Below are 13,635 nucleotides of genomic sequence, written 5' to 3' on the forward strand. Positions count from 1 at the left end.
GATGGAACAATTTTGTTTTAGTTATGTCAACTCACTGATATTATCCATGACAGGGAAGCTGCTAAGTGTATGGTGCAGCATTGATGTTTGGCATGAACTTCTTCATAAACATGTCATGTTTTCTGTATTGAATGGTGTTCATACTTTACAAGAATGCCTTCTTTTATTTTCAGATCAATTGCTCAGCGCTGAATAATAATCACACTTTGTCATCAACACCCTCATGAGAAATTGAAGCTGCGGTAAAGTTTGTTGAAGAAGCTCAATTAGCCTTGACACATCTGTTGCATTTCAACTAATAAGGAGGTAGGACAATGGGTGTGTGTTTCTCTTTTTGTTCTTGATTACTGAGGTTAGTTTGTTTTATAAACAAAAGTAGAGCACTTTATTTTTATTTGGAAAGATACCTTCTTTACCTTAAAGAAGAAAAAAAAAAGAATAATCTGAAATTGGGAACAGTCATTCACACTTGTAATACAACAAGAAATGTTTTACTGATAACTGATTAAACAATGAAGGTTGGTATCCTCTTGATTTTGTAAGATTCAAAAGCAAACAGAAAAAACATTAATTTTGATAACGACAAGCGGAAAAACATTAATCCTTAATCCTAAAGTAAACACACTGAATATCATAAAGAACTAGAAATAACAAGATATTGACGATAATTGTGAAAATGACTTTTCAAGCTCTGGGCTTGAGCTGACCCTCGTTGGCTAACTTGAACAACTGAGCCTGAGATGCTGCAGCCTCGTCTGAACTGAGTGCTGTAGCAAAATTGTTCTTGACTTGTGTGGTGCTGTAACTGAACCTCTTGCTAACCATGGAGTTCAGCAAAGAAGCTGTGCCTTCCCTGTAGAGTTGCCCAAGTCCATCGGTATGTTGGTTTGAAAGTGCTTGCAACAAGTTCATGTTTGAGCCGAGCCCTGGAGCACTAGCCACGCCAAATGCACCACCAACAGTTCCCCACCAACCAAACAAACCCCATATCAGTCCCGGGTGAGTCCTCCAGTAACTGCAATCATATCATGACGTGTTATAAGACGCTGCATATTGAAGTTAAGAATGCAAACTAATAGCCTTTTTGACCAAGCTCTTCTGGGAAGCCAAAAGTGGTTATATTTAGAAAGTTGACGTGTTTAGCCAAGCTTTTAGGAAAAAATAAGTGCTTTTGAGTAGTACCAAACACTGTTTTTCAGAAGCTAAAAAAAATAGTTTTTTCCCCAAAAACACTTTTGAACATTGGCCAAGCACACACTACTACTCTAATATTGCAAAAGTACTTCTCAAATTGATTTTCCAAACGCAAACTACTACTCTGCAAAAGTACTTTTTAAAATAAGCAGATTTAGAAAGGTTGGCCAAACAGGTTATAAAGTTGACGATGTTAGTAAAATTACTCGTACTTACAGAAAAAAGAAAAAAAAAAGCTGTAAACTTACTCGCATGTAAAAGGAGGTGATGGTGTTGGGGTAGCAGGAGTGCTTGGAGTGCCAGGGTCAATGATAGGAGTAGTTGGTGGGGTTACAATAGTGGGTGTGGAGGGGGTACTAGGTGTAGGTGTAGGTGTACTTGGAGGGTGGGGATAGTAGCCACCTGAAGGAGAAGCTGGGGTAGGGTCATGATGCTGCCCTCCTTTTGGAGGGTTACCACAGTTTGCTGGTGGTTTGCTGCCATGAGATGGAGTTGCATGATAAGGTGGTGTGCTTGAACCTGTTATCCACATAATGAATTGTAAGAGTGAAGTCAGTATAACTTGAGACACTTTCCAAATAGTCTAGGACTAAATGCTTCCACCTAAAGGCGAAAACTAGTAACTAGCAAAATGAAAGGTGTTTGTACTGAACAACCCCATTATGAAACCAACCTAACAAATAATGTGGGGGTGAATGCTGCCTCCAAAATTTATAAAAAACAACAGGAACACCAATATAAGGTGGCAAGGTCTTTGATACTTTACGATTTTATAATCTATAGTGCTTTCCGTATATTAGCAAATACAATGCTTAGGAAATTGTTAAGGTAATCTATAAAAATGGCCACTTAAGTTGTTTTTTTGAAGTGCAAATAGCAAAATATATATATATATATAGAGAGAGGGTAAGGAGACCTGTTGGTGGACTTCCGGTATGTGGATCAGGAGTGTAGTAGTTCTTCTGTTCTTCAAAAGAAGCAAAAGACACGACGGGAATGACCAAATTCTGCAAGAGCAGTGCAGCAAATGCGGCCCACAGAATTCGAGAACTCTGGTTGCTTCTCTGTTTCGCCATGATGGTTTGCTTCTCAGGGAGACTGACAGAGATAAAAGAGAACGAATGAAGGGAGAGATGGAGAACTCAGTGATGGGAAGTGATACAAGTGAGTAGCAGTATATAAAGAGTGATGAGATACAGAAATTAATATAAACAGATGAAGATGTTTGTGGTTAGCTGTGTATGTTGCAGGCGCATTTAAAGTCACTTCAATTCATGTTACAAAATGTTGAGAAAGACCATCGCTCTAAACTTAACAAAATATTTAAAAATATGTTCCATGGCCCTAGTTATTGAATCCTGTATAAACACTTTCGGGCAGAAAAGTTCGTTTATCTTAGATTGCCTGGATTATTGCACAAGTTAATTGCGCTATATCTGCTTAATTGTAAATTATAGCGTGCACAATGCAAAAAAAAAATCATCTTCTTGTAGGGGGTAGGATCATTCTGTTTCTTGAGTACATTTTATATTTCTAAATTTTGCAGGTTGGAATGTTGTAGAGACGGAATCAGGTTAACTTTTTTCCAATTATATGAGAGAGGCTAGTTGGTTAAACAGTCACTTGAAAAATGGTGAGAGAGGTCAGGATGTCTACATTACTATTTTCTTCTCTGTTAAACTTTGTTCAATTAATTCATTGGGTAAACGGAACAGATGAAGACAGAAGCGGACCTAGCTTATAAGTTATGGGTTCACGTAAATCTTTTGTCAATACCATGTATATGTATTAACAAATCAACTACTTTAAATATTTATAAATATTTGACTGTAAAAGCAGTAATTATTATCTATATTAACTTGAGGTACTCATCGTAGGAACCAATAAACTTCAAATCCTAGATATGTCTTGGACGAAGAAACCCTTGAAGGGAGACCAGACTTACAAGAGGAATTGATCATCAGAGAATGTTTGGTTCGTAAGAGGTCAGTGTCAGTTCATGGCTGCTGCATCTTATTTCCTAAGGTTTTTTTATTTGCTCCCTACTGTGAAAAGTGATGTAAAAGATTTCATTTCATTTGTATTCACATTAAACCAAGAAACTAGTAAGCATTTATGCTCTTTCTAAAGACTCTATTTGGACATCTAAAGAATTTCACATATGTTATTTGATTGGGACTATAACAATAATAAGCCTACTTTCATTGGGTAAAAAATACTCCTCTACTTTTATTTGTGAGTTAAATTTGTCTCTCGTTAATCGTTATACTATCGGGCCAACGAGGTATTAATTAGGTGGGTTGGGTTGGGTTAAAAGAGGGGTCCAGGTTATTTAAGGGAAATCGTGTAATTTTAGTCGACTTGGGGAATCTGTCCAATTGAGGGGCATGTTTGTTAAGTTTACTAACGGAAAGGGTAAAATTGACCCTGTAGTATAACGAGGGACAAACTTAACTAATAAACGAAAGTAGAAGGGTATTTTCTGACCCTTTCCTCTTAATTTAGTACTGTAGAAACAGCAGCAAGGTCCAGCTGAATCCAGGTAGGGACCCTTTCTTGAATTATGCCAGTTTATTACACTCAACTAGGCCATCCTAACTATGATTTGATTGTTAACAGAAGATTATGTCCAATGATAGAGATAGATTACAAAAAGATACTTGAAAAAACAATGACTAAATAAGATTAGAGGTGCCATAAATATGAAACTTAATGACCTATTAAACAAAATATATGAAACCTTAATGGTCCTGACAGACAAGTAGGTGATGGCAGGACATTGAATTGCAGCAATAAATGAGACAGCAAAAGCATTGTCCCTCCTTTGAGGATTGGTAGGTTGTGTATGTCTGTTCTCTGTGTTAAAGTCACTTTGACTATATTTTTTTGGATAATAGGGGTGACTGAGCTAGTTTACGCGTACCTTAACTAATCTTTCGAGTACTTGTTATCTCTTACTTAACATAGATATTTGATAATTCTGTCTACCAAGGTTTTGAGTTTTGACATATGAGAGGAAATCACTTAGCTTTTTGTTTCTGGTGGGATTTGAACTCTAATCTCTCGCGATTTTCACTCATTTCATCGACTGTTGAGTGATACCATTGGATGCACCTTTGAATACTAATTTATGTAATGGGTATCTATCTGTACTCATCAATGTCCTCTAGGAGTAAATGTAGAGAGAGATGAGACCAAAAATTAAAATAAGAAGAACCATTTTCATTGGCATGAGCTGTCATTTTGAAAAATAACCAAATGAGGTAGGTTTTCTCATCTATGATACATATTTACACTCTTCTGCTTTTGTGGCCTTGTGGTTGCTTAACTGATCTTCTACATTTATGTCATTTGATTATCTTTTCCATTTGGACAACTTACAATTTCAAACTCTTTGGTGGTAAAAAAAAAGAGGAGAGGCTACAATGTCTTTGAACTAAGGGTCCCTCGGAAATAGTATCGTTTGCCTACACTTTATTCCCCTCAGACTCCACTCGTGGGATTACACTAGATTTGTCGTTATTGAGTAAATGTAATGTTTGGTGTGAGGGAGTGAAGTCCACAAATGCAAAAGGTTCATAGGGGTGCACTATAAGTCTATAATGCTACTACTATAGGGTACGTAAGTCAGAAGAAAAGTAAATGGGGCTATATATAATCCTCAGTACCAACTAGCTAGTGTAGTAGATGGAGTTTATTCTCAAAATTAAAACAACAACAATAATTTTGAAGTAAGATTTTAAGTATTAAATTACTTCTCAACTAAATTAAAGTATTGATACGTGGATCATTGGTCCATACAATATTAGCTCTTCATCTTGATGTTTTAGAATATCATTACATAAATTATTGTCTCTGGTGCTCAGCCTTAACCACCTGGTACACTACGCACTTAGCCACATACTCAGCGACATCCCTCTTCATACCTTTCCACCAATAGTGTGCACAACTATTATCTTTTCGAAGATGCTTGGAATTTTGTATACACGATCTATCGAGGGCATCAGATGTCTAATTTTTTGGTCAGAATATCAACAGTAATATTCTCGGATCGAAATTAGGGAAAGGTCAATTCAATATCCTTTTGGTAGATAAAGTAACAACTTTTAAGAGTTTCTTCGTGGTCTACTACTCGAGCAATTATTTATTTATTTGGTATAGAAAGGATAGTAGTATATTGTAAACTAGAAATATATCATAACAAATGGACCAATAGATCATGCATATATAATTAATATATTTAGAAATATCATTACATGTGATTGCTGATAGATTAGTCATCTTCGTGATGATCAGTATTAGTAGTTAGAAATAATATTGGGAATTAGATACTAATCATTTCTTGCTAATTAATTGCTGGTGGTTGTAAATTAGTATACTTTATATATATATTCTGTTTCCCTGTACAAACACAGTATCTTCAGAATCAAAGAAATTTTAAAAGGATACACTAAAATTTTGTTCTTGATACACTTGACCAGTAAAAGATTTTGTTTTTTAGACCATTTAATTTTGGATTTGTCAGCACCGGGCTTGCCTAGTGCAGGTTATCTTTCTTGTGTAGTTTGTCACCTACCCGCATAAAAGCGGGGGTTTATAAAAAGTAATGCACTATATGCTCCTTCCGTTTTGTTTTTCTTTTATTTGATTCAGTATATTAGAAATAGATATTTTTTTTGTTCATTTTAAAAATATCCAACAGTTAATTAGTTACTTTTTTTAAAAAAAAAATATCCTTATGAGTAACCATTTGACAAACCTATTGTTGTACTAGTAGTTAAATTAAAAAGTTTCAAAGGATAGTTAATAAGGATAATATATCAATAAAATAAGGGAAAAGGGTCAAAAATACCCCTCAACTTTGGTTTATAGTTTGACCTTACCCTTGCCGTTAAAATGAAGTTAATTTTACCCCTCCCGTTACTAATTTCATCAAAATTACCCCTCATTTGATAGAATCCCCAAAATTGACCCAAATTATCCGAATTTTAAAAAAAAGCCCTATTCTCTATTTTTAACCCAATGCCCCGACCCCTCTAGCTGACGATTTTGTACAAAACTGTCTTAGCTCTAAAATTTGGTCTCGTAGTTTCATTTGGTGTATGAGTTTATTTACGAGGAATTTGGTGGCTTATTAGAGTCCATACGAATTATTTGGTACATTTTGGTTGATCTTCTGGAAAATAACTCTGATCCATATTGGTCTTTCTGTGGTAACTCTGTAATTCAAGTAGTGAAATTCGTAAATATTTTTGTTTATTTGGATTCAAGTTAATTAATTTATCTAGTTGATGAAAAGAGGCAATGTGCTTTTCTGAATTGTCTTATTTAATTCCTAAACTGCTCAATTTGTAGGGGACAACCATTTGAGTTAACAAATTTGATTTCTCACTGGAGCTAGCAGGCACACAGAAAGCAAAGTTCACATAGATGCTACAACATATTTCAGCTCTAACTAATACTCCATGGTGGCTATCTCAAAATGGTTCTACTTCAATGTTCTTTTTGATTAAATTTAAATTTTACAAAGATGCTAGTGAACCGGGTTATCCTCTAGAGGGGTCGGGGCAGGTCGGGGAATTGGGTTAAAAATAGGGAATAGGGTTTTTTTTTTTTAATTTGGGTCAATTTTGGGGATTCCGTCAAATGAGAGGTAATTTTGGTGAAATTAGTAACGGGAGGGGTAAAATTAACTTCATTTTAACGGCAAGGGTAAGGTCAAACTATAAACCAAAGTTGAGGGGTATTTTTGACCCTTTTCCCTTATTTTATTGATATATTATCCTTATTAACTATCCTTTGAAACTTTTTAATTTAACTACTAGTACAACAATAGGTTTGTCAAATGGTTACTCATAAGGATATTTTTTTTTTAAAAAAAGTAACTAATTAACTGTTGGATATTTTTAAAATGAACAAAAAAAATATCTATTTCTAATATACTGAATCAAATAAAAGAAAAACAAAACGGAAGGAGCATATAGTGCATTACTTTTTATAAACCCCCGCTTTTATGCGGGTAGGTGACAAACTACACAAGAAAGATAACCTGCACTAGGCAAGCCCGGTGCTGACAAATCCAAAATTAAATGGTCTAAAAAACAAAATCTTTTACTGGTCAAGTGTATCAAGAACAAAATTTTAGTGTATCCTTTTAAAATTTCTTTGATTCTGAAGATACTGTGTTTGTACAGGGAAACAGAATATATATATAAAGTATACTAATTTACAACCACCAGCAATTAATTAGCAAGAAATGATTAGTATCTAATTCCCAATATTATTTCTAACTACTAATACTGATCATCACGAAGATGACTAATCTATCAGCAATCACATGTAATGATATTTCTAAATAAAATAAACACTTAAATAATATTTGTGTATCGAGATTACAAAATATAAACTAGACAAATAAAAGAAGACAAGAGTAATAAGTTTAATTACCCAGTGCAATAACTTACAAATCACTTAAGATACATAGACGAATATATTAGGTAAACTCGGTACGACAAATTCAATTGAAAAAGAGAGAATTCCTTATCCAATATTACATATCTTGACTCATCTTTAAAGAAAATATGGTAGAGGTTTAACATATCTATTTAGGTTCTTACAACATATTTTGGTTTTTTAAATTGTGGTTACAGCATATTCTGTACTAAACAGAGTTAGCAGAATAAATTAAAAACCACGCCATGTAGGTGCAGTAAGATTCAAGTTTAAAATGACCGCCCAAAACGAATCTGTTGGCCAAATAATTAATACCGCCTACTTTAAGAACGTGGCGGAATAGATGAGATTCCTCTTTAATCATTCGAGTATAAATTTTGAGAATTAAATTTAGGCTACGTTTTCGATAAGCTATAGATATGTTAGGTTCTGTTTAATAATCTTTTATCAATATTTTCTTTGATCTACCTGTATTTCTCGCCTTCTTACACCTCCTCATTAGAGCACCTACATTTCATCTTCACATGTCTGAACTATTTCAGTCTCGTTCCTTCAGCTTGTCCATGAGAACCACTTTTACTTTATACCAAATATCATTTATGCACTTGCTCCTTGTTCAAAAATAAAAAGGGTATTATCTTTATTATAATTGTTAATCATAGTGCGAACCTGATCCGCAAATCAATTCATTATTCACTATTATATTTACCTTTCCTATAAGGTGCGGTATGACGTATATATTTCCAAACTTGCATCGTATAGGGTTTCATTCGGGGGGAAATGCTTTCTGTTAAGGATTTCTTTATCAGGTTCGATATTCGTATTAAAGGAGATTAATTCACTAAGGATTTTTTTCATACCAAGGATTCGAATGCGAAATTTTATTTACACCACATTCTTTGGTGATTATTTTTATTTTTTTCAACACGATGAAAGTGGAGAAGATGCTTCTGCAAGTTTCACGTCAACTAGAAGCTATTAATTAAACCATATTTAATTAAAATATTAGACACACCAGATATCTAGGGATACTAAGGTTATTAAATATTTCAAAAATCAATTAACAAATATTAATAGAATCGTGGTGGCCGGTAAGTTTTTATTTTCTTTTTCTTTCCATATAAATCTTCCAGATATATTATGATGAATTGTTGATGATTCAAAGGTTTTCAATTTCTAGGGTGAAGAACTTAGCTTTTGGACCGCCAACCTCACATGCATTACCTACGATAATTAAATCTGAAGAAAAAGGATGATTATATATAGATCTAACGTCTATATACTAATAATAGTGTAATTTTGACACTATATAATATTATATCACTTTAAGAATAACTATCAAAAAATCGTTTGTGATGTAGTAATTTGAAAAAAAATAAGAAAAACAACATATGATAAGTTAATATATACTGTCAGTGTATATAAATTAAATCAATGACGGAATATTGTTAAAGGAGTGATTAATTAGCTAGGTTTTGCATAATTGGTTGACTTTTCAATCGACCAAATACCTTTTGACTTTTTAAAGTGTTTCATTTTATTCTAAAACAAGTAATCTTTCCCATGCAAATGAGTACTATAAATTTAGCATATAGTTCTTAAAAGCTAATTATTAACAAACCCAAAATTAGCTTTGTTTTAGTTTCCCTTTCATTGTTAATGGCTATAGATATGAACTTTCCTCTTTCTAATTTCACCTTATTATTATCATCAATCTTTTTCATAATTTTCTTTTCCCTTTTCTTAAAACAATATTACAAAAATGTCCACAAAAATCATATTACCAAAAAAACACTTCCACCAGGAGAAATGGGGCTACCATGGCTAGGTGAAACCATAGAATTTTACAAATCTCAAAAAAAGAACAAATTATTCGAAGAATTCGTCGAACCGCGTATCGAAAAATATGGAAAAACATTCAAAACAAGACTTATGGGTGAACCAACTGTAGTTGTATGTGGAGCAAAAGCCAATATGTTCTTCATGTCTAATGAATTCAAATTGGTAATAAGTTCTTGGCCTACTTCATCAGTTGAACTTATGGGAAAAAATTCAATTATGGAGAAAAAAGGTGATATACATCGATTCCTACGTGGCATAATTTCATCTAGTCTTACATCTACTAGTCTAGATACAATGGTACCCAAAATTTGTAACACAATTCAATCACATTTGTACATAAATTGTACTAGTCAAGGTCAAGTAGACCGGACGATTAAGCTTTATCATCTTACTAAATCTTTGACGTTTAAAATAGTATTCGAGTGTTTTTTAGGGATCGTGGTGAAACCAGGATTACTTGAAATGTTTGAAGGAGTCTTGGAAGGGGCTTTTTCGCCTCCTTTTAAGTTTCCAGGGTCAAAATTTTCGAGGGCTACAAGTGCAAGGATGAAAGTACAAAAATTTCTTGTTGAGGTTATTAGGGAGAAGAGAAATGAGATTGAATTTGGGCGGGTTCAAAATGAAGAAGGGAAATTAGATGAGTCATTGCTTTCGCGATTAGTGAAAGCAATGATTCGTGGTGAAGTTAGTGAAGATGAAGTTGTTGATAATGTAGTTTTGTTAGTGTTTGCTGCACATGATACAACTTCTTTTGCTATTGCTATGACATTTAGGATGTTAGCTCAACATCCGACTTGCTATTCTCTCCTCCTTCAAGGTACGTGTACAGAAACTAGTTATTATTTTCATAATTATATCGAAATTTTCTAATGTGAAAATTTTGGACTTGTGACAGAACATGCTAATATAATGAGCAACAAAGGACCAGATGAGGGACTAACTTTGGAAGACACAAAAAAAATGAAATATACATGGCAAGTTGCTAGGGAAAGTATGAGGCTTTTTCCTCCTATATTTGGTTCATTTAGAAAAGCAATTGCTGACATTGAATTTGATGGATTCACTATTCCAAAAGGTTGGAAGGTAAGAATATTCTATAAAGTTACTATTGTTACGACTCACGATCACTAGAACAACAATTACTATGCCTCAATCCCAAACAAGACGGGATATATCAGACTCAGTACGAAAAAGGATGTTAATTTTTGTTGTTTTATGCAGGTATTGTGGACAACATATGGTACACATAATAGTGCAGAGTATTTTAAAGAGCCTCAAAATTTTGATCCAAGTAGATTTGAAGAGCCTGTTCAACCATATGCATTTATACCATTTGGAGGAGGTCCAAGATTGTGTGCTGGGTACCAATTGGCAAAGTTAAATATTCTTATATTTGTTCATTATGTTGTGACAAAATATAACTGGTCTTTGGTAGATCATGATGAACCAATTGTCATGGATCCCCTTCCTTTCCCTTCCAAAGGGATGCCCATTAAAATTTCTTCCAAATTTTAATGAAATATATAACTTTTGCAACTTTGTTGTCACTTTAGTCTTGGCTCTCTTGAATGTTACGCGGTACTTATCACCTGCATCGAGTGTTTATACCAATTCACAGGTGCACATAAGATTTCACCATTAATTTTCTATCCATCAAGTTGTTGGAGTTTAGAACAATTTGGACAATCTGACAAGAGAATGTCATTATGATTAGCCCAGAGTCATAGAACACAATTCTATATGGCTAATGGCTTGCAACAATTGGAAATAAAGTGACAGTTGCGTTTAAATCAACCAAATTATTACTACCAGAATGAACTCGTTGACAACCAATGATTGTGTCATCATCTCTTCGATTAGCTATTCAGATTGGCATAATACATAAATAGACAATTTAACTTGGCCGCAACTATCAAGCAAACACTCCAATTTTACAAAATGATCATCTAGACACCTCCAATATTTATGTGTCATGTAAGCATTGCGTGTCCACAAGACATAGTGGGGATGAGTTGAAGTGTTCAGTTGTCAACTGAGACCAGGTTGAGGTGTCTAGATGTGCACTCTCAAAGTTGGAGTGCTTACTTGACAACTGTGGCCAAGTTTGAATGTATATTTATGTATTATGCCTTTCAGATTCAAGCACAAACATCCTCAGTTCAAGAGGGAAAGTTCTTCTATAATTCAGTCAAACAAATGACGAAATGATTGATATAGCATTGTTATTAGATTCCAGACACAAGAAGCAAACCCATGGAAATATTCCTGTATAATTATTTGTGTCTGTAACAAAAATTGTTGTTCATGGTGGGGCTGTTTTCTTTTCCTTGAGAGGGTGGGGGTGGGGAGGAGATGACTTTTTCTCACTTCTTCATCTAAAGAAAAAAAACTAAAGTGGATCGTCTTTTACACACTGCTGGCAATCAGGAAGAAGTGTGTGAGTGGTTGGCTTCATCCCCTGCCTAGACCATCTGTTCACAAGGGCCACCTCAAGTACCCTGACCTGCAGATATTTTGTTCTTACAATCAAAACATTCCAATGAAACTAGGTAAATTGCAAGATAAATTGGAAGGAGGGAGATATTTCATCCAAAACAAGTTACTTAAATATCCATATGCGATATCCAAATATTTCTTATCCTAAACTTCACAGATATTTACTTTTTGGTTGAATACATAGACAAACACCATGAACTTGTCCGAATTTTCATTTAGCTACCTAAACTACGCTCATGACGTTTATACAACAAATTTATGTTCAAAATGTATATATTAGACATGCAACCGAAACAGTAAAGGATATGAGATGTGAGTCATGCAGCTGACTTGGCAAAGAAGCTGATGAAAGAAAGACACGTGGCACTCAACTTCCTGCCGTTCCTTCTTCTCCCCCAGAAAAACAACTCTTTCCACCATTGAAACCAAACTAAGATTCGAAAGCTAATAAAAAACACTCAAACATTCATCTTCCTCCCATCTTTGCTCTCGATCTTTTCTCCATTATCGCTGTAGAAGGCCAACCTTCAACGAAAAGAGGAACTTCCTGGAAAGACCTAATGGTTACCAATGAATTCTTTCTTATCAACCATCACTCACATGTTGATAGGTTGTTAAAGAGTTTAGAGAGAGGGATCGATGAGGTGTTGTGTCCGTCACTACAGTTCTCATGGTCATTGCTACATAGCTTGGATTGTCTTTCACTTTGCACACTCTTTCATTTCTTTTGCTGCATTTTGGTGCACTAACTTGAGATTTAAGCTAATCTAATTTTGAAGTCAATTGAGGTGTTTTTTTTGTTGTAATACTCAGCCATGTATTAAAAAAAAAATCTGGTTCGTGGTAGCTGATTTGACTTCGTCATTTCAGGGTGTTGCAATGGAAACAATGGACAATATTTATCTAAAGAAGTAGATCGCTTGCATGAGTGTTTTTGGTTTTTGTCATGGAAAAGGGGGTTGTTGTGGTCGTTCATTGGTGGAGTTTTAGGGGAAAATGTAAAGAGATGGGTCTTGTTTCATTGAGAGAGAAGAGAGATGAGAAACCATTAAATGAGGAAGAGAAGTTACATGCAATCTCATTTTCAACATATTCTGATATTCACACGCTCAATACATGAGATACCCATGCTATATGCCACCTCAGCAGCATGTGCCTAATAGGCACAATTTAAGTATCAATACTACTTTTTACTTGGCCGTCTAGAGATAGTTTGTCCATAGTTAGGATACAGAGTTGGAAGAAAACGCCAGTATATCAATTTATCTTCATCAAAGGTCAACATCTCTATGAATATAGGTCAGGTGTTAATAGGTCATAGGCTTAGTTTAAATGGCTAAATGAAAAATTCGGACAAGCTCAAGTGTGTGTCTATGTATTCAGCCTAACTTTTTTACTGTCAGTCAGCACCCTACATACTCAACATCGCCTAACAAAACACATGGTATACAAAGAAAGTGTCAAGATGCCATTTAGCCATTTACTTCTTTCAGCATCCATATAAGATCAATCGTGATGAGAGACAACTTGTCAATTGAAGAAGTTATTACTTATCTCTGCACTAAGAATTTGAGTAGAGTAACCCATCAAAAAAAAAAAAAAAAAACCCCAACAAAAACGCCGCCTTTCAATTTTTAAAATTAGATTTTG

The 13,635-nt window shown here is 34.4% G+C and overlaps 3 protein-coding genes and 1 long non-coding RNA gene across 4 annotated transcripts in view; 2 read left to right on the plus strand and 2 right to left on the minus strand.

The window, feature by feature from the left end:
• Positions 1–475: 475 nt before the first annotated feature.
• LOC102597956 (protodermal factor 1) lies at positions 476–2,407 on the minus strand. The gene is made up of 3 exons (XM_006348882.2): positions 2,111–2,407; positions 1,443–1,713; positions 476–1,015 (listed from the first exon to the last, which is right to left on the minus strand). The coding sequence occupies exons 1-3, from the start codon at positions 2,268–2,270 to the stop codon at positions 685–687; spliced, it is 762 nt and encodes a 253-aa protein (XP_006348944.1). The 5' UTR covers positions 2,271–2,407; the 3' UTR covers positions 476–684.
• Positions 2,408–2,839: 432 nt separating this feature from the next.
• Positions 2,840–6,599, plus strand: LOC107060890 (uncharacterized). The gene is made up of 2 exons (XR_001473598.1): positions 2,840–3,179; positions 6,550–6,599. It is a non-coding gene; the product is annotated as an uncharacterized lncRNA (long non-coding RNA).
• Positions 6,600–9,306: 2,707 nt separating this feature from the next.
• On the plus strand, positions 9,307–11,004 carry LOC102588032 (taxadiene 5-alpha hydroxylase). The gene is made up of 3 exons (XM_006348926.1): positions 9,307–10,306; positions 10,385–10,572; positions 10,711–11,004. Exons 1-3 carry the CDS (start codon positions 9,307–9,309, stop codon positions 11,002–11,004), a joined length of 1,482 nt encoding a protein of 493 aa, XP_006348988.1.
• Positions 11,005–11,647: 643 nt separating this feature from the next.
• Positions 11,648–13,635, minus strand: part of LOC102598279 (uncharacterized) — a 4,649-nt gene continuing 2,661 nt past the window's right edge. Inside the window, exon 5 of the mRNA XM_006348883.2 lies at positions 11,648–11,992. Coding sequence (XP_006348945.1) covers positions 11,879–11,992 — 114 coding nt within the window. The 3' untranslated portion in view covers positions 11,648–11,878. The remainder of the gene's footprint in view (positions 11,993–13,635) is intronic.

The sequence above is a fragment of the Solanum tuberosum genome, unplaced genomic scaffold (assembly GCF_000226075.1).
Source record: "Solanum tuberosum cultivar DM 1-3 516 R44 unplaced genomic scaffold, SolTub_3.0 scf00102, whole genome shotgun sequence".
NCBI classification, from domain to species: Eukaryota; Viridiplantae; Streptophyta; class Magnoliopsida; order Solanales; family Solanaceae; genus Solanum; species Solanum tuberosum.